Genomic DNA, 24188 nt, shown 5'->3' with positions numbered 1-24188 from the left:
TAGCAGTCCACCAGCGTGGAGAATTCACTCTCATCTAGATCACATTCGAATTGACTTTCTTAGAGATACTATGGGTGCAGACCCACTGCCCCTCCACTTCCCCCATAGGCCCCCTACTCTTATCCTCATCTCAGTAACACAAGTTCAATTGACTGCTGAGATCATATTTAACCAATTCAGACAGGAACTGTGGAAATGAACTGCTCAAATATTGTGGATGAAAATTACATTGGATTTCCAATTCCAGGCGTCCCGAATGATCAAACCCATTAAGAATTCATATGATCTACAGTGAGCTCCAAAAGTACTGAGACGGTGACAATGTTATTGTTGTTTTGGCTCTGTACTCAATGACCCTTTAAAGGATACATTGACTATGGGGTTAAAATGCAAACCAACAGGTTACATTTAAGGGAATTTTCATCCAACGGTGAACCATTTAGAAGCTACAGCACTTTTTGTACATAGTCCCCTCACTTTAGGGGACCAAAAGTATTGGGACAAATTCACTTACATGTGTATTAAAGTAGTAAAACTGTTAGTATTTGGTCCCATATTCCTAACACGCAATGATTACATCAAGCTTGTGACTCTACAAACTTGTTGCATGCATTTGTTGTTTGTTTTGGTTGTGTTTTAGATTATTTTATAGAAATGGATGGTAAATAATGTATTGTGTCATTTTGGAGTAAATAAGAATTTATTGCAAATAAGAATAGAATATGTTTCTAAACCCTTCTACGTTAATGTGGATGCTACCATGATTAGGGATAGTCCTTAATGCATTGTGAATAATGATGAGTGAGTTAAGTTATAGATGCATATTATCATATCTCCAAGACATGCTCACCTCACCACCGCCTCTAACTTTCTCACTCATCATTATTCACAATTCATTCAGGATAAGCCATAATCATAGTAGCATGATTTTGTTTGGATCAAAAAAGTTGATATCTCCTCTGTGCACAGTATTTGCTGTGCCAGGGCGATATCACAAGTCGCCAGTGAAACATTGTTTCCGAGGTCGGACAGGCAGACAAATCAGCTTTATACAAACCATCACTGTTGGAAATAAAATGCTAGGCTAGAAGCAAAGGGAAGTAATGTGTTAATAAATGCCTTATTTGCAAAAAAATTGGTTGCGTGGCAAAGATAGAATATTTGTCGCATGTGTGTTTGTCTTTAATCCCAGCTATTTGGAATAAAAGTGTGAATCCTAGCCCAGGGCTAAAGTTTAGCCCAAGGTTAACATATGCTTGTGTGAACACAGGACAAGCTAGCCTAGTGGCCAGTCTTAGCCTGGGGCTAATTGATAGCCAGGGTCTAATAACAATGCAGCGTGAAAAGGGCTATTGCATCATTTAAAATCCATAGTGCTGGATAAATGTTGCACATTTAAAGCAAATTCACTGAAATACATTTTTAAAATCCAGAGAGTAGAGAAGATTTTGAATTGTATTACTAATTTTATGCAATTTACACATTTTGCCATGGGCATAGGGAAATATTTGCAGTTTTTAATATGATACATGTATCTGAGTGAGAGTGACTAACAAAATCAATGGGGGCCCCCCGGACGGTAATTCAAAGTTAAAAAAAAAAATATATACAAGGACAATTCAGGAACTGAAGAATTCAAGGACACTTGAAAAAGTGGTATGTGCATCAAAAATACATCTAACCTCGAAAAATAAAACAAAACTGCACTACTGATTTTTTTTTAAAGTCGCTGTACTGTATACCAAAGATACATTTTTCAGCAAACCTTGAGCCATAATGAATAATGAATAAACCATTCATTTTAACTCTCTTCCTTTTAGCAAATAAAATAAAATGCTAGGAACAGGGACATTTGAACCCTATATGGATTAAATGTGCTTTTTATTAATATCTTTCCCCACTGAGAACTGCATTACAATTCCAACCCATCTGTAATCATGGTAAATCATGACTCTGCGGGATCAATGGTTAAGCCACTTCCTTTAAGTATGCTGGGTTCAGTTGTTTTAAAACAACTTTAATCTCAAGGTCGCATCTTATTTCAGAATCTAAAAGAGCCACTCCAAGAATCGTTAAGAGTTTCTCCAGACCCTTTAGTGGTCATGTAAAATTCAATCCGCCGCAATGGAAAAGGAGAAAATATGCCACGGAGTTGCCCCTCTGGTATTAATGTTACTTTCATCTTTTCATCACCTTTTAAAGTCTGCCATCAGAAATAAGACCACGTTCTCGCCAACGTCGTGTCCCAAGCTATGAGAGGCAGAAAAATACAGCAATTATTGAAAAAATGGAAAATGTGGAGAGGACTGCAGAACTGCGGGGGCTCAGCTTGGAAAGAAGCTATAATAGAAAAGAACGTGTCAAACATTATAGGGTCAAATTGAAACTGGATTGCTATATTTTATTCCCATGCTCTGTCGTTCCAGAGACAGTGAGGACCTGTAATGCTGGTGCAATCCCCCCAGTTGATTACAGACAGAAAATGATTCCTGGATGACTGGTTCCCAGTCAGACCATCTCCCTGAGAGGCTGGTTTAATTTACTTTCTCTTTAAAAGGAAAAAAATAATCTAACATATCAAAAGCATTTTTGTATCAAAAGCACTGGCACGACTACAACTCTGCTGTTTACAACTGCAACTGCAACTGGGCCTTGGCCTATATCAAATTGAATAAAAGCAGATGGCATACTATCATTATTGTCTACCACTACAGTACTACAACCACCACTACGGATGATGGTTATAATTTGATAATAATAAAGCATGTTCTGTGTAAGATATTTCAGGATGCTGGGCCTCCGAGGTCTTGACCTTTGACCTCTCTCCTCCAGTGCATGAAGAGTCCTGATTGAGACACTCCCTCATAGGCACATCAGCGCACTAGAGTGTCATAACCCACCAGTCTATTGAGCGCTGGGCGCCAGTGGGGAGAGGCAACCCTGTCACTGACCCAAGAGTGAAATGGGCGAAGAGTGAATGTCAAGGTTGTCAAAACACACTAATTACGTTCCCAATGTAAATAGGGTAGATCTGGGTTTGTTAACCTCTCTACTGCCACTAGGGTTCGAGCAACCTTCAAAGACAAGCTGCTACAGTCATCACAGTGGGAGTGGAAAAACTCCAGATTAACACCCTAGAGTCGAATGACGAACCGGCGCGTCAATGTAAGTAACCAAATAAAAAAATCCACATCAAAATCCGTCAGTTTAAACTAGATATATCTATTTTGGTTGCATTGGATGCGTCTCAATCCGCTGACGTCGCACTTCTGCATCTGCGGTGAAAGGTGGCAGAACTAGAGCGGTGTTTGTCAGACCATGAAACATCCGGGAAATTGTGTTCTCATGAAAACGTCAGCAGCGCCTGAATGTCTTTTTGGCCATTTTTGAATGTGTTATTCAATGCTAAATGATCCATAATATGATCATCTTAAAACAATTCCATATGTCAGTTTAGAACTCCCTTCCCCAACGGCTTAGACATTTTAGGAATTAAAACACCGTCCCAATCAGGTTAGGTGCCCAGTATTTCACAGCATCTCATCTAAAAGAAGGCCTGGTTATGGGGCTACAATCAGTCGGTCAGTTTATTGGCCTCTCCTTCACCCCCACAGCTGATGGTAAGCCAACATGACTGACTGGTCCGTTGTGACAGAGCTCTTTAAAAGAAAAGGACGAGAAAAAAAAACTATCTACGTGTCAAAGTGTATTTATTTTTTGATCTGAGTGACATCTGTCAACTCACTCTGGCTAGTCTCTTGCACTTTGTCAATGCAAGGGATGCCTCAGGGAAAATACCTTCATCCTTGCATTCCATTAGGGTCATATGTGTCACGGATCCCTCTGGAACTTTCATTGCGCACACCTGGCCCCTAATCCCACTGATTGTATTTGTATATATGTGCCCTTTGTTCACCATGGTGGGGTGGATTATTGTTACAATGTTCGTTGGTATGTGTGAGTACCTGTGCTCCCATTGAGGGAGACAGTGGGAATGGCCCGTTCGACGACGCTGCGACTGGTCTATCCGGCGCCGCCGCAACTTCGGCAGCTGCATCTGGGTCATCCGACATCGCCACAACTGTCCTGTCCGACTACACCACTACCGGTCTGTCGGACGCCACTGCTACTGGTCCATCCAACTCCACCGCAACTCCGGCAGCGGCAACTGGCCCGTCCGACGACGACAAAACTTCAGCAGCTGCATTGGGTCCTGATCGACCCGCACTGCGTTCATGTGATCGTCCTTGAAACCGGTGTCATTGCGTCGGGGGGGGGGGGGGGGGGGGGGGGGGGGGGGGGGGGGGTACTGTCACCATATCCCTCTGGAACTTTCATTGCGGACACCTGGCCGCTATTCCCACTGATTGTATTTGTATATATGTGCCCTTTGTTCACCATGGTGCTGTCGATCATTGTTTCAATGTCCGTTGGTGCGTATGATTACCTGTGCTGTGTGTTTTTGGCTTCTGTGTCCTTGTGGATTGCACAGATGATTACGGGTCTCGTCCCGTGTGTTAATCATTGTGCATGTGTGTATTTATTCAAGGTACTCCTCGCTCTTTTGTTTTGGGTTTCTACACTGTGTTTTGTTACGTGTTTGTTTGGTCTTCGTCCGCATGCCTTTACACGGCACACCGTAATTTGGGCTTAATAAAAAATCTTGTTAAGCATTCCTGCGCCTGTCTCCCGAATCATTTAAACCAGAGTGAAAACATGATATTATCTGGCTTTCACACGTAATTAGCTCTCACAGTCTCACGTCAGAATTAGCTGTTCATCCATGTATCCCAAAAGTCAAATTTAGAAGTGGTTTTAAGGTTAAGTTTAAGCTTTAACTATGAATTTTAAAAGTCAGGATTAGGTTTAGGCATTAACTCTCAAATCTTAAGGTTAGGCATTAACTCCGAATGGTTAAGGTAAGGGTTAAGGTTTGGGATAGGCTTAAAAAAAAAAAAAAAAAATCTTGCTGGATTTGAACTTGCAAACTTTGAGTATCACAGGCTGATGCATATGCCCATCTGCCATTCCCACTCACAGTTCCTGAGCAAAACAGAAACCTACTTGAAGGCGACAGTGCTCACTGTTGTCCCTAGTGGCCGCGTTCCACGTGGTCAGACATGGATGGACGTCGAATACTGACTTGTATCACGGGTGACCTGGCTGTTCACACGAGGCTATCAGGCCAATACAATGGTCAACCAAATGGAATAAAAAAGTATACAGAGGGAAAGAGAGAGAAAGCAGAGAGAGAGAGAGAGAGAGAAAGAGAGTGAGACGCGGCATGTCTGAGTGGGAAGCAGCAGCCTTCCTGTATGTCAGGAAAGCAGAGCTCACAGATCTTCAGCTGTGCAGAGAGAGACGAGGAGTCTGCATCCTCACCTGAAAACTGCTGGAGGCCAGCAATGATGAATAAGGTCGCTGTGACTATTAATTCCTTTTAAAAGCTCCATTCTTCGCCTTCCATCGCCCACTGCTGAGATGTGGTCAAGTAAAAAAATGTCTCTGAATTACCAGAAACTAATACTCTCATCTGTGGGAAGCAGGTTGGTCTGTAATCACTGGGTACTATTTGTCTCTCTTAAGATTTTGGAAATCATTGGATCATTAGACTTTGGTCTGGGAATGTGTCTCCAAGTACTCCTCTGTTAAACCAAGCTGACACCAAAGGGAGATGACTCTAGAGCCCTGAAAACCTCAACAAGTCATAGAGGAAACACTGCACTGTCACTATCTCAGCTATTGCCAACCGCATTGTGGAAGTTATGAATATCACACTCTTTTCAGTTTAAAAGGCCATTTCACCACAGCTTCTCTCAGCACAAGCCATCTGGGGGTTTCTGCAGACATTGAGTGTGACTGCAGCCGAGGAAATAAATGGAACTTATTCAAACTCCACAAACGGGATAGGGCTTCCATTTTAAAGGCAAATGATGTCCTGCTGGTGAGTATCGACAAATAATTATAATATGACGGACTAAAGATGGTGGTGCAGAATGCCTCATGAGAAATTGCAATATTCAATATCTCTAAAACTGACGAAATAGTTATCCTGATCTATTTACTGTTGGGCAATAACAATCAAGCTGGATAATAACCCCCAAAAACATATAAGACTAGAGAAATTTAGTTATACATTAATGTCCATTTCTTGTGTTTCTTGGCCCAAGCAAGTCTCTTCTTATTATTGGTGACCTTTGGTAGTTGTTTCTTTGCAGCAATTCGACCATGAAGGCCTGATTCACGCTGTCTTCTCTGAAAAGTTGATGTTGAGATGTGTCTGTTACTTGCACTCTGTGAAATATTTATTTTGGCTGCAATTTCTGAAATTGGTAAATCTAATGAACTTATCCTCTGCAGCCTCTACAGCAGTGGTAACTCTGGGTCTTCCTTTCTTGTGAAGGTCCCTATGAGAACCAGTTTCATTATAGCGCTTGATTGATTTTCGAACTTTCAAAGTTCTTGAAATGTTCTGTATTGACTGACCTTCATGTCTTAAAGTAATAATGGACTTGTTTCTCTTTGCTTATTTCAGCTGTTCTTGCCATAATAATGGACTTTTGGTATTTTACCAAATAGGGCTATCTTCTGTATACCACCCCTACCTTGTCACAACAACTGATTGGCTCAAATGTATTAAGATGGAAAGAAATTCCACAAATTAACTTTAAACAAGGCACACCTTTAATGCATTCCAGGTGACTATCTCATGAAGCTGGTTGAGAGAATGCCAAGAGTATGCAAAGCTGTCATCAAGGCAAAGGGTGGCTACTTTGAAGAATCTCAAATATAAATATATTTTGATTACTACATGATTCCATGTGTTATGTCATCGTTTTGATGTCTTCACAATTATCTACAATGTAGAAAATAGTAAAAATGAATAAAAACCTTTGAATGAATAGGTGTGTCCAAAGTTTTGACTGGTACTATATATATATATATATATATATATATATATATATATATATATATATATATATATATATATATATATATATATATATATATATATATATATATATATATATATACATTCTACTGTTCAAATGTTTGTGTTTGCTTAGAAATGTCCTTGTTTCTGAAAGAAAAGCACATTTTTTGTCCATTAAAATAACATCAAATTGACCCGAAATACAGTGTAGACATTGTTAGTGTTGTAAATGTTTATTGTAGCTGGAAATGGCAGATTTTTTTTATGGAATATCTACATTGGCGTTCAGAGGCCCATTATCAGCAACCATCACTCCTGTGTTCCAATGCCACATTGTGTTAGCTAATAAACACATAGTGTTTATAATTTTAAAAGGCTAATTGATCATTAGAAAACACTATCTGATCAATTTGATGTTAATTTAATCAACATTTTTTTTTTTCTTTGAAAAACAAGGACATTTCTAAGTGACCCTAAACTAAAAATATGGGGAATTGGAAATGCAGACAATTACGTTGATGGAAGCCACAATCTATATGCAATATTAAAGCTGATCTACCCCCTAAAACATAAATAAATAAATCCTCATGCGGGACTTTTTTTTACCTGATGTCATGCTGTCATATCTAAAGTATAATGGCCTGTGCTTGAGGTTGGTCTAGTGATCAACACTGCCGTCTCCAGACAAAACATGGCCAGCCGAGGTTCCAATCTTCATTGTGCCAGTTGCTTTACTGCCCTCCCACTCGACCTATCCCACTATCAGTTCAATGCTTTCTAAATAAAGCAAGACTAACAATGCTCTGTCTACACAACAGTCTAAAAGAACATGAAATGCAAGAGAGGAAGGAACGCTAAGAAGCCGCAGGGTATTATTACCTTCAAGGCACTTGAAAAGTTAATGGGCTTTGTATTTGAAACACATTGTGATTCTTATGGAAAAAAAAGAGAAAGAGGTACTTTTAAGTGATCCTTCATGCACAGAATAATTGGCTTTTTAAGCAATGAAGTATTGGAGGACACTTTAGGAATAGTGATGAGAAAAGTAACACAAATTAATTTCTCCAAACATACCCTGAAAGTTGGACCTAGTTAGAACCTTTCTGATAGTGTGCTTTTAAAGCGCCTATGTGTTTGAAGAATGAGTGAGTGTGTAAAAGGCCATGCTTTTAACTGCTCTGTGATTAAAAAAAGAAAAAGAAACAAACATTGGTTTGATGCATGCATCTGTCTGTCTGTCCATATGTTGTGTGGATGTACTGTATATAGTACATTGTTGTCAAGTACTGGTATCATACCTAAACATGATTGTTTCTTCTACACACTAGGGCATGACACAGGTTGACACACAAAAGAGACACTCACCGTCCATCCTCCTCCATCCGTTGTCATGTCACAGAAGACCTGGAAGCCAGCAGGATAGTGTGTGGGAAAGACAGAGTAGATCCCATCCTCTCGCTGGCCACTGGTGAAGATATCACTGCAGTCCCGAGGTCTAGAGCCTAGCGTGATCAGAAACCTGATTAACTTTTAAATCCTAGAATTTCTCATAGAAATTATTCAATTAAACCAGCGAGCTCCATCAATTTCTTCTCTTAATAATCTGTCCTATCTCTGAATCAACCTAGACAGCTTCACTACACCCTGTCAAAATCCTGTCTGTACCTTATAGAAACGCCATGTTTGTACAAAAATGATTTGGGATGTCAGAGTACGCAAACAGTTAACACAGTTTAAACCTATTTCAATATGAAGCTATGCTTTTTTTCTCCCTCTAGTGCAATTGTGAACAATAGCCATGTCAGACATAAAATACATCTAACATATGGTTCACTGCAGCTCAAGGGATCAACAATTGTCCGACAGCTGACATGAGGTAGTTAAGAGTTGTCCATGCACTCATTTACTATTTCTCCTTTTACCAGCCACTATCCATAGGCCTACCATTGGAGCAGCCTTTGGGCCGAGTACTACGGACAGGTGCTCTCTGGAGGTCTGCCTTCAGCTTGCTCTTCAGGTTCCCCGTCTCCTTCTGCATGGAGTTGAGTTTATCACTCACGGAGTTCACCACCTTCACCATGTTGATCTGGCTCTCGGACAGCAGCTGGAAACAAAACGCACAAATAGCCCATTGAAGGCCACTCTGTAGTTGGGAAAAACAACTAAACAGCAGCCTTGCCACCTGCTATGAAGCTGCCGGATGGGGCTGGAGAAATGACTGACAGAGCTAGGATGAAATGTCCTAACAGTAACTGTTTTGAACAATGTATTTGGATGTAATGCATAGTTAGGAGTACTTGTACAGTATGTACCTGACACATGAAAGTAGTTTTTCTAAAGGATTTCCTCTGACTATAATAATCTCCAGTTGAAGAGGGCATGCAGACACCTCCCATTCTCTCATATCTTAGACATCAGGGATCATGCGATACCATGGCAGGCTCTCTTTACTCTAAACACACGAGGCCATGTGATTACGTTTCCCTCAGTAGACATGGCATTAACAGTAAACCCTACACCAGTGGTTCCCAAACTTTTTATAGTCCCGTACCTCTTCCAACATTCAACCTCCAGCTGAGTACCACCTCTATCACCAGGGTCAGCGCACTCTCAAATATTGTATTTTTGCCATAATTGTAAGCCTGCCACACACACACACACACACACACACTATACTATACATTTATTAAACATAAGAATGAGTGTGAGTTTTTGTCAGAACCCGGCTCGTGTGACAAAGAGCTCTTATAGAACCAGGTCACAAATAATAATATAATAATAATCAATCATTTTGCTCTTTATTTAACCATCTTACATATAAAACCTTATTTGTTCATTGAAAATTGTGAATAACTCACCACAGGTTAATGAGGATGCACATAACTCTGCAATGTTGGGTTGTATTGGAGAGAGTCTCAGTCTTGAATCATTTCCCACACACAGTCTGTGCCTCTCAGATAGGTACGTGGTTGAAAGGGCATCAGTGTCTTAACGGTACGATTTGCCATGGCAGGATATTCTGAGCGCAGCCCAATCCAGAAATCTGGCAGTTGCTGATTAAATAAAAATGTTAAAGGACCGCTTGTTGCAATTTTGATGAGGCTCTCTTGTTCAGATATCGGTAAATGGACTGGAGGCAGGGCATGAAAGGGATAACGAATCCAGTTGTTTGTGTCATCCGTTTCAGGAAAGACCTGCGTAATTGCGCACCCAACTCGCTCAGGTGATTTGCTATATCACATTTGACATTGAGTTCATTTGAGTTGAGCTTGAGTTCATTTGCACGCAAAAATCATACAATGATGTTGTTAATGCAGACAGAGAAGAGCTCCAACTTCTTAATCATAGCCTCAATTTTGTCCTGCACACTGAATATAGTTGCAGAGAGTCCCTGTAATCCTAGATTCAGATCATTCAGGCGAGAAAAAACATCACCCAGATAGGCCAGTCGTGTGAGAAACTCGTTATCATACAAGCGGTCAGACAAGTGAAAACTATGGTTAGTAAAGAAAACTTTAAGCTCGTCTCTCAATTCAAATAAACGTATCAATACTTTGCCCCTTGATAACCAGCACACTTCTGTATGTTGTAAAAGCATTACTGTACATGGTCGCTGCCCTTGCTTTAACAAAATTAGCCATTTTCACTGTAGTGTCCAAAACGTCTTTCAAGCTGTCAGGCATTCCCTTGGCAGCAAGAGCCTCTCGGGGGATGCTGCAGTGTACCCAAGTAGCATCGGGAGAAACTGCTTGCACGCACGTTACCACTCCACTATGTCTCCCTGTCATGACTTTTGTGTCATCAGATACCAACACATCTTGCCCACCAAAGTCCATTTGATGTCACAAAGCTGTCCAGTATTTGTTTTTTTAGTCCTCTCCTGTTGTCCTGTTCCAGTGGTTGCAGAAGAAGATGTCTTCCTTAATTGACCCCTCATAAACGTAACGGACATATACAAGGAGCTGTGCCAGGCCCAGAACGTCTGTTGACTCATCCAGCTGTCACGCATAGAATTCACTGGCTTGTATGCGAAACAGTAATTGTTTCAGAACATCTACTGCCATGTCACTGATGCGTCGTGAAATGGTGTTGTTTGATAAATGCATTGTCTGTATAGTTTTTTTGCCTTTTCCCCCAGCATTTTCCCAGCCATATCAGAGGTAGCAGGAAGAATTAAGTCCTCCACAATAGTATGGGACTTGCCTGTCCTAGCCACTTGGTAGCTCACCACGTAAGATGCTTCTAGCCTCTTCTTATTTATGGTATATCTTGCTTTTATACGGCTTACAACTCAAAAGTTGTCTAAATTCTCGCTCCAAAAACTCAAACGGCTTATTTTCCAAATTGCCATGCTTTGTTTCTAAATGTCTGCGCAAGAGTGAAGGTTTCATTGAGTTGTGAGATATTACTTTTGCACATATAACTTACTGTGGCTGAGGAAAGGCACTACTCCCAATATAAGTGAACCCCAAATCAATGTAGTTCTCATCATATTTGCTCCTCTTCGATGGTCCAACGTCCCTGTCTGTTGTTTGGTCCTTTCCTGGGTAAGGGGGCAGTAGCTCTTCGGCTGCATCAGATTCACAACTGTCAGTGTCCATGCTAGCTGGGCTAACAACAAATGTAGAATAACGGATGCTAGCATTGGATGTGCTCGTGGAAGCAGAACAACTTGTGTCATCGACAGGTGTAGTACTTCTGGTAGTAGCAGTACTACCAGTAGAGCTGGTATGTGTCTCTATGGATGTAGGCCTTACTTTTTCTTAACCATGAATCAATTTTCTAGCAAACAGAATGATTAGCAGCTACGTTTGGCTACATATGGACCATTAGTGGAATTCCTGTGAAAGAGTAACGGTTAATGTGATTGGAAGTTAATTATTTGACTAGGCTACCTGTATTTGACAATGTGTTTTTATCCCGCTGAACACTATATGGTTACATTTTTTGGCAGTGAATCGAGGCTACTCAGGCGAGAAAAAAACTCACGCAAATGTTGGAAAATCTAAATGGGCTTCAATTGTTTTTTAATGTGAATCACATTTTTATTTTGCGTACCCCCAGCGGCATTGCACAGACCTGCACTGCACAATTGTGTAAAAAAAATGCAATTAGGCTCTCCCTGAGTGTGGGTGTTCATTAATCAGAATGTAGGGTGTACAATCAAAAACACATCTTTTGACTAATGGTTAAAATGATATGCTAATTCTGTAGATAATCCTCTAAGAAAATTATTTGTTCAAACCTTATGTCTCTATCATAATCCATTCAAATGTTATTTGAGTTTTTACCTATGTAGGATGGTCATAATTAGGGTGACTAAATCAATAGAGGCCAGAGAAAAAAACTGGTCACAAATCTGGAAAATTGCATCTTGTCAGCTACTGTAGGCTGGATTCTAGCTAAAATTAGCAAACTTTGAGAAAATTTGATTTGAGAAAAATGAATTGAAATCCAAAAGGATCAGAGTTAGGCTGTACCGTTAGTTTATTTCAACCATGTGCGTGTTGAGTTCACGAGGCCAACTAACATTAGTGGTGCAGCAGGTGCATGGTGTTAATTGGGGTGTGCCCTAGTGTGCTCAATTTGAGATTTGTTTGGTGCAGCATGTAACTAGCCGGGAATGGAAGGTAACAACATGGCAAATATCTACTAATTTGTTCTTCAAAACGCATAAAACTAAGAATGTTTGTCTGGCCAAAAATGGTTAGATAACTAACGAGCTATATAGCTAGCTACAACACCGACCTCAACATCTTGTAATTTAGTGCTCACGTTAGCTAGCTAGCACACGTGGCAGGGTTGTCCTCTGTCATTTAGATTAACATGTCTATTGTGTGTGCTTGTTGTTCAATCCAATATGGCTTGAAATGTATTGGCCAGTTTCTTTCCTATAGATTTGAGTGGTGGTGGTAACTGTTTGTAGCTAGTTAGATAGCTGGCTAGTTTGGTTGACTTCACTGGAATAGCAGGTAAGCAGACACCTGTTACATCATTAAAGTGGCATTTGGAACAAATGGTTGATCCACACCAGGGAAGACAAAGGGGAAAGGGTATAAGGGGGCATTTTTTGTGATTTGTTTCTTTATTTTACAGCAACACCATAAAATGTTTGCAACTGACTTTCACTTAAATATTACATTGTGTGTAATTGCATTTTGCAGCAGTTCACATGTTGGTGAAGGTCCAATACTAAAAATGCAAGAAGTTCATGAAGTTGCAGCCTGAGTTCTCTTATGGAGATTTCATCATTCAAGGTGAATATATGAACTGTCTGATGTATTTTCGTAACTGAACCCTTGTGGCTTGATTTGGGTCAGACCCATTCTGTTGCCACCTAGGTGCCTTATCTCTTTGTATTCTGATTGGTCTCTCTTTTTTGTAGTCACTATGCAGAAAGCCATTTACTCTACCAGCTGGGTTAAGATGGATGGCACGGAGTACAGAGAGGGACTGTTAGTTTGTAGTTATGAGAGCCTTGAGAGCCTTTATGTTGTTCCTTTGTTTGACAAGCGTTAAAAATGGCGCTGGAGCAGAAGGCAGAGGTTTTAGTGCCCCTAACCGACTGTTTTTTTGTTCGTTTATCTGCGTTGTTTGTAACTTATTTTGTTACTATTTTTGTACATAATGTTGCCGCTACCGTCTCTTATGACCGAAAATAACTTCTAGACATCAGGACTGCGATTACTCACCACAGACTAGCAGAATCCTTTTTCTTATTTCACGATTCTGACGAGCCCGAGGATATATGGCTCCCTCGGGAACAGGCCCCGACCCCAGTGATCTGCGTGAAGAGGAGGCGGAGAAAGAGAGGCCGGAGGGCGGGATGCCTTCTGAGGAGTAGGAGGCGATCAAATAAAACCCCACTCCCCTCAATTCTGCTCGCAAACATGGAATCTTTGGACAATAAAATGTACAAGTTTTTGGGGAGATTTAAACTACCAGCAGGACATTAAAAACGAACATCTTATGCTTCAGGAAGTCGTGGCTGAACGACAACAATATCACCATACAGCTGGCTGGTTATACGATGTACCGGCAGGATAGAACTGCGGCGTCTGGTAAGACAAGGGGCGGCGGTCTATGTATTTTTGTAAACAACAGCTGGTGCACGATATCTAAGGAAGTCTTGAGCCATTGCTCGCCTGAGGTAGAGTTTCTCATTATAAGCTGCAGACCACATTACCTCCCGAGAGAGTTTTCCTCTATATTCTTTGCAGCTGTTTACATACCACCACAGTCAGAGGCTGGCACCGAGATATGAGCTGTATTCCGTCATAAGCAAACAAGAACACCCTCAGCCGGGGACTTTAATGCCGGTTAACTTAAATCAGATTTACCTCATTTCTATCAACATGTTAAATGTGCAACCAGAAGGAAACAAACTCTGGACTACCTATACTCCACACACAGAGATGCATACAAAGCTCTCCTTCGCCCTCCATTTGGCAAATCTGACCATAATTCTATCCTCCCGATTCCTGCTTACAAGCTAAATTTAAATCAGGAAGCACCAGTGACTAGATCACTTTAAAAAAGTGGTTAGAGGAAGCGGATGCTAAGCTACAGGACTGTTTTGCTAGCACAGACTGGAATATGTTCCGGGATTCTTCCGATGACATTGAGGAGTACACCGCATCATTCATTGGCTTCCTCAATAAGTGCATCGATGAAGTCATCCCCACAGTGACCATACGTACATACCCCAACCAGAAACCATAGATTACAGGCAATATCCGCACTGAGCTAAAGGCTAGAGCTGCCACTTTCAAGGAGCAGGACTCTAGCCCGGAAGCTTGTAAGAAATCCCGCTATGTCCTCCGACGAACCATCAAACGGGCAAAGCGTCAATACCGGACTAAGATAAAGACGCACTACACCAGCTCTGACACTCGTCGGATGTGGCACGGCTTGCAAACCATTACAGACTACAAAAGGGAACACAGCCGAGAGCTGCCCATTGACACGAGCCTACCGGACAAGTGAAACTACTTCTATGCTCGCTTCGAGGCAAGTAACACTGAAACATGCATGCAGCTTTACCGGAAGACTTTGTGATCACGCTCTCCGCAGCCGATGTAAGACCTTTAGACAGGTCAACATTCACAAGGCCGCAGAGCCAGACGGATTACCAGGACGTGTTCTGCGAGCGAACGCTGATCAACTAGCAAGTGTCTTCGCTGACATTTTCAACTTCTCCCTGTCCGGGTCTGTAATACCAACATGTTTAATAACTTCTTGCGACTATCAAACCCGGATCCGGGAGCGTAATCATAGCCTCAAACTAATTAGCATAACGCAGCGGACAAATCTTCCTACAAAATCTTCCTATTCATGAAAATCACAAATGAAATATATTGAGACACAGCTTAGCCTTTTGTTAATCACACTGTCATCTCAGATTTTCAAAATATGCCTTACAGCCAACGCTAGACAAGCATTTGTGTAAGTTTATCATGGCATAATGCTGTGGCTAGGCTCTGCTAGCATCAGGCAACATTTTCACGAAAATAAGAAAAGCAATCAAATTAAATCATTTACCTTTGAAGAACTTCAGATGTTTTCACTCAGGAGACTCCCAGTTGGATAGCAAATGTTCCTTTTTTCCAAAAATATTATTTTTGTAGGCGAAATAGCTCTCGTTTGTTCGTCACGTTTGGCTGAGAAATCGACCGGAAAATGCGGTCACTACAACTCCGAACTTTTTTCCAAATTAGCTCCATAATATCGACAGAAACATGGCAAACGTTGTTTAGAATCAATCCTCAAGGTGTTTTTCACATAACAATTCGATAATATATCCGTCGGGACAATTGGTTTCTCATAAGAAGCGATTGGAAAAGATTTTCTGCGGGTGCCATCATGTGACCACTTGCTAAATGTGGTCCCTTACGGCTAATCTTCAACATAAATGCGTAAAAAGACGTCACAATGCTGTTGACACCTTGGGGAATACGTAGAAAACGTAAGCTCATTCGTAGCTCATTCACAGCCATATAAGGAGTCATTGGCATGAGGCGGTTTAAAAAAATGTGGCACGTCCTGATTGGATTTTTATCTGGGTTTCGCCTGTAACATCAGTTCTGTTGCACTCACAGACAATATCTTTGCAGTTTTGGAAACATCAGAGTGTTTTCTATCCAAAGCTGTCAATTATATGCATAGTCAAGCATCTTTTCGTGACAAAATATATTGTTTAAAACGGGAACGTTTTTTATCCAAAAATGAAAATACTGCCCCCTAGTTACTACTGACCCGTAGCACTCACGTCTGTAGCAATTAAGTGCTTTGAAAGGCTGGTCATGGGATCACATCAACACCATCATCCCAGAAACCTTAGACCAACTCCAATATCCATACCACCCCAACAGATCCACAGATGATGCAGTCTCTATTGCACTCCACATTGCCTTTTCCCACCTGGACAGAAGGAACACCTATGTGAGAATGCTATTCATTGACTACAGCTCAGCGTTCAACACCATAGTTCCCTCAAAGCTCATCGCTCATCAATAAGCTAAGGACCCTGGGACTAAACACCTCCTTCTGCAACTGGATGCTGGACTTCCTGACGGGCAACCACAGGTGGTAAAGGGTAGGTAACAACACATCCGCCACCCTAATCCTCAACACAGGGGCCCCTCAGGGGTGGGTGCTCAGCCCCCTCCTGTACTCCCTGTTCACTCATGACTGCATGGCCAGGCACGACTCCAACACCATTATTACATTTGACGATGACACAACAATGGTAGGCCTGATCACTGGCAACATCGAGATAGCCTATAGGGAGGAGGTCAGAGACCTGGCCGTGTGGTGCCAGGACAACAACCTCTCCCTCAATGTGATCAAGACAAAGGAGATGATTGTGGACTACAGGAAAAAGAGGACCGAGCACGCCCACATTCTCATCGACGGGGCTGCAGTGGAGCAGGTTGAGAGCTTCAAGTTCCTTGGTGTCCACATCAACAACAAACTAACATGGTCCAAGCACACCATGACAGTCGGGAAGCGGGCACAACAGAACCTATTCCCCCTCAGGAGACTGAAAAGATTTGGCATGGGTCCTCAGATCCTCAAATTATTCTACAGCTGCACCAACGAGGGCATGGTTGCATCACTGCCTGGTATGGCAACTGCTCATGCCTCCGACAGCAAGGCACTACAGAGGGTAGTGTGAACGGCTCAGTACATCACTGGGGCCAAGCTTCCTGCCATCCAGGACCTCTATACCAGGTGGTGTCAGAGGAAGGCCCTAAAAAGACTCCAGCCACCCTAGTCATAGACTGTTCTCTCTGCTACCACACGACAAGTGGTCCCGGAAAGCCGAGTTGATTCTGTACCGGCACCCCCCTGTATATATTATTTTTTTTTTACTGCTCCTCTTTAGTTACTTGGTACTTTTATCTCTTATCCGTATTTTTTTAAACTGCACTGTCGGTTAGGGGCTTGTAAGTAAGCATTTCACTGTAAGGTCTACCTACATCTGTTGTATTCGGCACATGTGACTAATACAATTTGATTTGAGTAATAGATTATTGGCAACTATGTCAAGAAAATTGCATAGCCTCGTCTTAAGGAGGACTTCCACTTGTGTTAAATAGGAACTCTGCAAATACTCTTGTTCTCATATAATACATGTACAGAGGCGCCTGTGATGCACTGATTTCATTTGGATGCACTGTGATGCACCATTTGCATTGTAATGCGGGTGTGACACTGTTTTCACAGTGATGGGCACCTCGGTACATGCACTATATGTGATGCACTATTTTCATTTGAATGTGCCTGTGATGCACTATTTTCACTGTGATGTGCCTGTGATGCACCTTTTACATTTGAATAGGCCTGTGATGCACTGTTTTCATTTTGGCCTAAATAAATTAAACAAATCCGAGTCACTACACTATTTTTCCTGTTTAAGTCACCTTCAAATTGCAGGCTTGATTTATGAGTGGGAGAGAACCAGACAAAATAGTTATTTCCTAGTGTGAATATTTAGCACTTTCTGGTGTCAATTCAGCTCCAGGATTCATTCTCAAGAGTTGATCCTCAACACTGTAAGGTGTTGCTGCTCAATTCTGAGGGTGTTGAAAAAAACACTCCCATGGGTCATTTGAACACCGTCTGAGGTGTTATGTTGTAACACTCCAGGTGTATCAAAGAGAACACTACCAAAGTTTTAAATTAACACTGAGTGGCCCTCTATAAACACTAGGTAAGTGTTGAAAAAACACTTCCATGGGTCATTTGAAAAAAAACTGAAGTCATATCTTAACACTCAATAGTGTTTCACTATGAACACTACAAAAGTGTTAAATTAACACAGAGTGGACCTACAGTACCTGTCAAAAGTTTGAACACAGCTATTCATTCAAGGGTTTTTCTATATTGTGGAATAATAGTGAAGACATAAAAACAATGAAAGAACACATATGGAATCATACAGTAACCAAAAAAGTGTAAAACAAATCTATGTATTTTAGATTTTATATTCTTGATAATGGGCCTCTGTATGCCTATGTACAGTAGATATTCCATAAAAATCTGCCATTTCCAGCTACAAGAGACATTTTCAACATGTCTACACTGTATTTCTGGTCAATTTGATGTTATTTTAATAGACAAAAAAATAGCTTTTTATTCAAAAACAAGGAAATTTCTTAGCAACCCATAACTTTTGAACGGTAGTGTGTGTATATATATATATATATATATATATATATATATATATATACACAGTGGGGAGAACAAGTATTTGATACACTGCCAATTTTACAGGTTTTCCTACTTACAAAGCATGTAGAGGTCTGTAATTTTTTATAATTGGTACTCTTAAACTGTGAGAGACGGAATCTAAAAGAAAAATCCAGAAAATCACATTGTATGATTTTTAAGTCATTCATTTTTTCCAGGTGTCGCCCATCTTCCCCCTTATCCTCTGGGTTTTTATACTTGTCTTTTCTGTCTGTCGGTGCCAGTTCGTCTGGTTTGTTCAAGCCTACCAGTGGTTTGTGTCTCAGCTCCTCCTTTTTCCAGTCTCTCTTTTCTCGCCTTCCTGGTTTTGACCCTTGTCTGTCCTGAATTCGAGCCCGCCTGCCTGCCCACCTACCTGTACCTTTGCTCTCGTCTGGATAACCTACCTCTGCCTGACCTGAGCCTGCCTGCCTGCCGTACCATACCTTGGCCTCTACTCTGGAATATTGATCCCTGCCTGCCTTGACCTGTTGTTTGCCTGCCCCTGTTGTTACAATAAACATTGTTACTTCACACAGTCTGCACTTGGGTCTTACCTTCATTCCTGATAATGTCAGGGTAGGAGTCAAGAAATGTGCCTAGTTTCCTCGAAAGTACATAATGTCATGATTCCAAAGGTATACAACAATACAAATAGCAAGTTAGTTATCTCACATCTTGGAAAAGATGTGTAATGTCCTTCTTGTTTATTAAATTAATGGTAATGTTGTGTTTTGAGCTAGCGCCCAATTGACTCCCATTCACTCCTTGAAGGAGAGCTCTCCTTGTCCAAGAATCGCCCAGAAGTCACCGTCCGGCCCGTTGACGTAACATGGGCAATGTACACAATGTTAATATGATTCCAATGGAGTTTCCCATCTCCTCAAAAGTATCTCTGGCTCTGATCAACTAACGAAGAGACATGAGAGAGCAGTTAGCTACTTTTGGTCACTAACCTCTGAAAAATCTCAAGGAACATTCAACATTTTCTTTTGGGTTTCAACACTTCTGACACCATGTTATGATCTTAGTCAGATACGACAGCACAGCAGAGCACAAGCAAATTGCTCAGCTTCAAAATGTTAGTGATCAATTGAGTAATACCCGAGCCCTACCCATACCCTAGTTATTGATTTAAAAACAGGCACTGCCTGGCCCTAACTCAATGTATAATGTTGGGGCTCGTCGGTCTCGGGTCGGGTAGCAGAGCTTTACTGCAGCAAATTATTTTTGTTTCCGATGTCGAAAATTCTGTGTTAATGCTATTGCAGACAAGGCCTTCACCCAAGCTGGGTATTCTAATTGTAAGTATGCTATTGATAGTACCAAAGGATTCACTAGGCATGCAAAGAGCATTTGAAATGCACTGCATTGTGGAAAGAAAAACAAGTTTGAAGTGCTATGGTGCTATTAGTGTCAACACTGGCAAGAAATTGCATGTATTTGTTGGAGCATCCTTGAGTTCCTTGTTTCAAACCAGTAACCACCAGTAACCACTGAGGGGGACAAATGACACGATAGAGTCAAGAGGGGAGGGTGGCAGTGGACTTTTTCTGTCTATGATGGAATATATTCTCAGAAAAGATAAGGAACTTGCCAAGATGTTGAGCACCATACCCCACAATACTACATACTGTACAAGTCACACGATATTTCAAATGAAATCATAGTGGGGGATCCAAAGCTACATGCGAGAACTCATTTTCCACTTTGACAAACGTGTTCCCTCAGCACAAGAAGCATGCTACACCCGAGGAAAGCTCAACTAATCCAATTGGCATTTAAGGGGGATCTCACAAAAATACTTGGGGGGGGTGGGGGGGTGGAATGATCGATTACTCAGAAAGTTCCACAGAGCATCAAGGAGGTTGCAACTCTTCTGAAAAGGTAAGAAACAATCTAGCTGGTTAGTTTTTATTCAAAATCTTAATGGTATAGCCAGTGGCATCATTCAGCAAAAATCTAGGACATGGAATGGCAAAATGACTTTCATGTGTGTAGGGCTCTGTCCATGGTGCTGATGGAGCGCAGCGGAGATTTCGAGCCAACCTTACACTTCTTGGTCAAAAGCATTCAATGGTGTTGGCATTTAAACTTGTATGTTTATTGTGGTATAGTGTGATATAAACAAAATTCCATATAATCCCAATGCAATAACCAAAATGATGCCCCTGATTATAGCTACATATCGTTTTATTTCATCATACAAATAGATCACTTCTATTATGGTTTTTGTGGTTGTTAATGGAACCGTGCATATTGGTTGTCTGTTTATGGTAGGCTGGCATTGCTTAATTGATTACGTGGGTGGAATTTGATCCACATAAGTGTATTGTGATATATCACAACGTGTTGCTGTGCTCATGAGCGACACGGTTTTCCATGATTTAAGTAGGCCTTTTGGCCTATGTGTTTTGCAAGACAGCTGTGCATGGCTGCAACTCACTGTAGTAAGATGTTTTTGTCATTTGGATCTCCATTCGTCTTTTGTTTACTGTTTGTTTACTGTTAACGCAACTAGCCTAAATATATATTTTGTCTTGTCTTTATCTATCTGATATTTTGCTTACTAGGCCTCTCTGATACCGCTGTTTTGTTCTGTTCACATTAATTTGTTTGCATTCGCAGTTGTGTCAATATTCTAAGCCAAACTGCTATTCAGTATTGTTATTTGCATGTATGAATAACTAGCTACTACTTTCCACATGTAGTTTACATTATTTTGGTAAGACAACTGTGTGTACAGCTGCATTGACGCAGGCTGTTTGTAGTAGGTGAATTACCCAATCTATTACCAAAACGGCCTCGCTTTAGTGTGTAGGGTGCTGTCCATTGTGCTGATACAGTGCAGTGGAGATAGGCTACAGATTTCGCGCCAACCTGTGATTATAAAGCACTCAATCAATGGTCTCGGCATTTGAACTTTATGTTTATTCTGGTATAACGTGGTATAAGCAGAATTCAAAATAATTCCAATGCGAGAACCCCCAAAAATTGTGCCCCCTCACCGACTCCAACTGCCTCCTTAGTCACTTTATCCTGGCGCCGGGTCTGTTGCCCACGCCTGGTCTACAGTAAGGTGACATCGTCAAAGATGGTGGATAAATGAAGATAGTTCACTAAGGCCGTTTACCGTTGAAAAAAAAGTTATGTTCCAGTCTCCTTAACTGGGCGTTTCCCATAGACACCAATGCAATAGCATCTGGGTCTCGTCTACTTAGTTCCTTGACTGTCATTGAACAAGAAACACCCCCAAAAAAACAGCGAGTGAGGTGTCTCGCTTCCTCTTCTGTCTCTGACATAGGAACTCTTTAGAGACCCACAATGCCTCGGGTTTGACATTGATGACAGCGCACTTCATGATCACTTTCGGCTCTCTGCACAGATTTCCTCTCCCCCCCCCCCCCCCCCCCCCCCACCTTCCCCTCGTCCCCATCCCTAACATGCTTCTATAGCAATGGCACTTGCCTGTCAATCACGAGTGGGCCTCAAACCACAACGCTGGTATGAAAAATACATGCTATTAGGAGTTTTCTCTGCTCATCTCCTCTAATCTGCTGAAGCCCTCTCTCTCTCACAGTAGCGGGTCCTACAGCAGTTTGATATACTGTACTTTGTGAACAATAATATACAGAATGGAAGACTACGAGCAGAGATTCGACAGTATCTGTAGTTCCAGAAATAATGTTGTTGTTTTGTAAATTTGGGCCACGATACATTTTGTTACTGTGGAAATGCTCTAGGATATTATTTGCTTGAACTCTCAGCTTGTAAAAAGTGATGTAGGCCTACAATTCTCATTAAAACATATGTGCCCTAGAACGAAAGAACAATGACAAGGGGGCGTCAAATATAAAAATTGCTCTGAGCTCAGTTATCACTCCTTTTGCAGTTTTTTTTATAAGTGAAAACTCATCCAGAGGTCTCTCCATTAAAATCAATAACTAAATTACCCCACCTCTCTCTTCTTTCCTCCAAAATGTTTTTCTTATCTCCCTCTGGGTACTATTATCAACACTGTCAAATGGCTCCACAGAAAGCACTGCCTGGAAAGCACGACACTCCTCATTTTTACCTGATACCTTGTCTGAAGGAGAAGGCCTTGGATCTCTTCTCTAAATGTACATTTCGCCTGACAGTGTTCCTACAGCTTAGACTATGTGTCTCCGACACTCACTGTGTGAATGTGACTGTGCAGCAGAGTTTGGCTGGCTGTCAATGAACAGATGCCACTTGGAGACGGGAGGGGGAGAAGTGCCAACTAGTGTTAATTTAACGGCTAGGGTGACAGATGAGTCAAGATGAGTCGAACATTCTTCTTGATTCCGATGACTTTGCGAGGGAAGACATGTTTGTTTCTGTGACAGAGGCTATAATCACCACAGCCCTGATGGAATGTAGCACTGTAGCAACAGACCGGGTATCTATTACCTGTAGTGATCATTCTAATGAGGTCACTTTGATAATGAAGTGGCAGTAGGCATCAGGGCTCTTGCAGGACTTTAAATTCACAGTGGGAATCAAGGTAGTTAAAAGCACCACCCCCTCTCCTTTTGGAATCCCAATCCCTTTCGTATTTCATTATTTAGGACAGTCTAGTAGAAAGGAGACAGAGAGACAGATATAGAGGTGCAGTCAAATGGGAACGGCTCAAACATGTTTAGAACCCTTGGGGGATATGGTCTGTAGTTGACAGAACTACCACAATTTTTTAATATATCTTTTTTTATTTAACTCGGCAAGTCAGTTAAGAACAAATTCTTATTTACAATGACAGCCTACCAGGGAACAGTGGGTTAACTGCCTTGTTCAGGAGCAGAACGACAGATTTGTACCTTGTCAGCTGGGGGATTTGATCCAGCAAACGTTCGGTTACTGGCCCAACACCACTAGGCTACCTTACGCCCACGAGACCAGACTGACACCATCCACTTCTACCACAACTGTCTAAAAATCCACTTTCAAAGCCCCTATATCTCACACTCTCCTTATGACATACTTAGCTGTTATAATTCCCCCTGATATAGGGTATAAAAGACAGTAGGTTAGGAAAGTAGATATCTTTTTTCATTCTGTTCTATAGTTGAATCCAATATTACAGAAGTTGAGCGAGTTTGCAAAACGTTAGAGAGGTATGAGAGGAGATACAAACACTTGAAACAAAAAAAATGTGTTCCTCTGGCAGACCTTGATAGCTTTGACAACTGGGCTATGGATTATGGTTATTGTCTGCATCCTGACATACAGTACTCTGGTGAAATCTAGGCTCTAGTTACTGTTGAATGGATCTTGAAAATGTGTTGCTTTGTATTGTGCAGTTCTCCTTCTGCTGCTACACACTATTAAAATAGAAAGACTCAAAACATCATCATTGTGCAGTAAAACCATGAAAACTAGTGAACCTAAACCAAGATCTGGTGTTTTAATGTAAACCCAATGTAGGTGTTACGACACACTGAATGTATATCAAAACAGAACGGAAGTACTCTGAAACACCAAAGAGGTACTTGAATTTAAGAGT

The 24188-nt window shown here is 41.3% G+C and overlaps 1 protein-coding gene across 4 annotated transcripts in view; it reads right to left on the bottom strand.

Annotated features, from left to right (window-relative positions):
* LOC110535735 (fibrinogen C domain-containing protein 1) overlaps positions 1–24188 on the bottom strand; it is a 223208-nt gene that overhangs the window by 96581 nt on the left and 102439 nt on the right. For all 4 annotated transcript variants that reach the window (XM_036935522.1, XM_021620949.2, XM_036935523.1 and 1 more), the window contains 2 exons: positions 8879–9038; positions 8300–8436 (listed from right to left, as the gene is read on the bottom strand). In XM_036935522.1, coding sequence (XP_036791417.1) covers positions 8300–8436; positions 8879–9038 — 297 coding nt within the window. The remainder of the gene's footprint in view (positions 1–8299; positions 8437–8878; positions 9039–24188) is intronic.

The sequence above is a fragment of the Oncorhynchus mykiss genome, chromosome 11 (genome assembly GCF_013265735.2).
Source record: "Oncorhynchus mykiss isolate Arlee chromosome 11, USDA_OmykA_1.1, whole genome shotgun sequence".
NCBI classification, from domain to species: Eukaryota; Metazoa; Chordata; class Actinopteri; order Salmoniformes; family Salmonidae; genus Oncorhynchus; species Oncorhynchus mykiss.
Note: the sequence above shows the minus strand (reverse complement) of the source record. Positions and strands in the feature narration are given on the sequence as shown.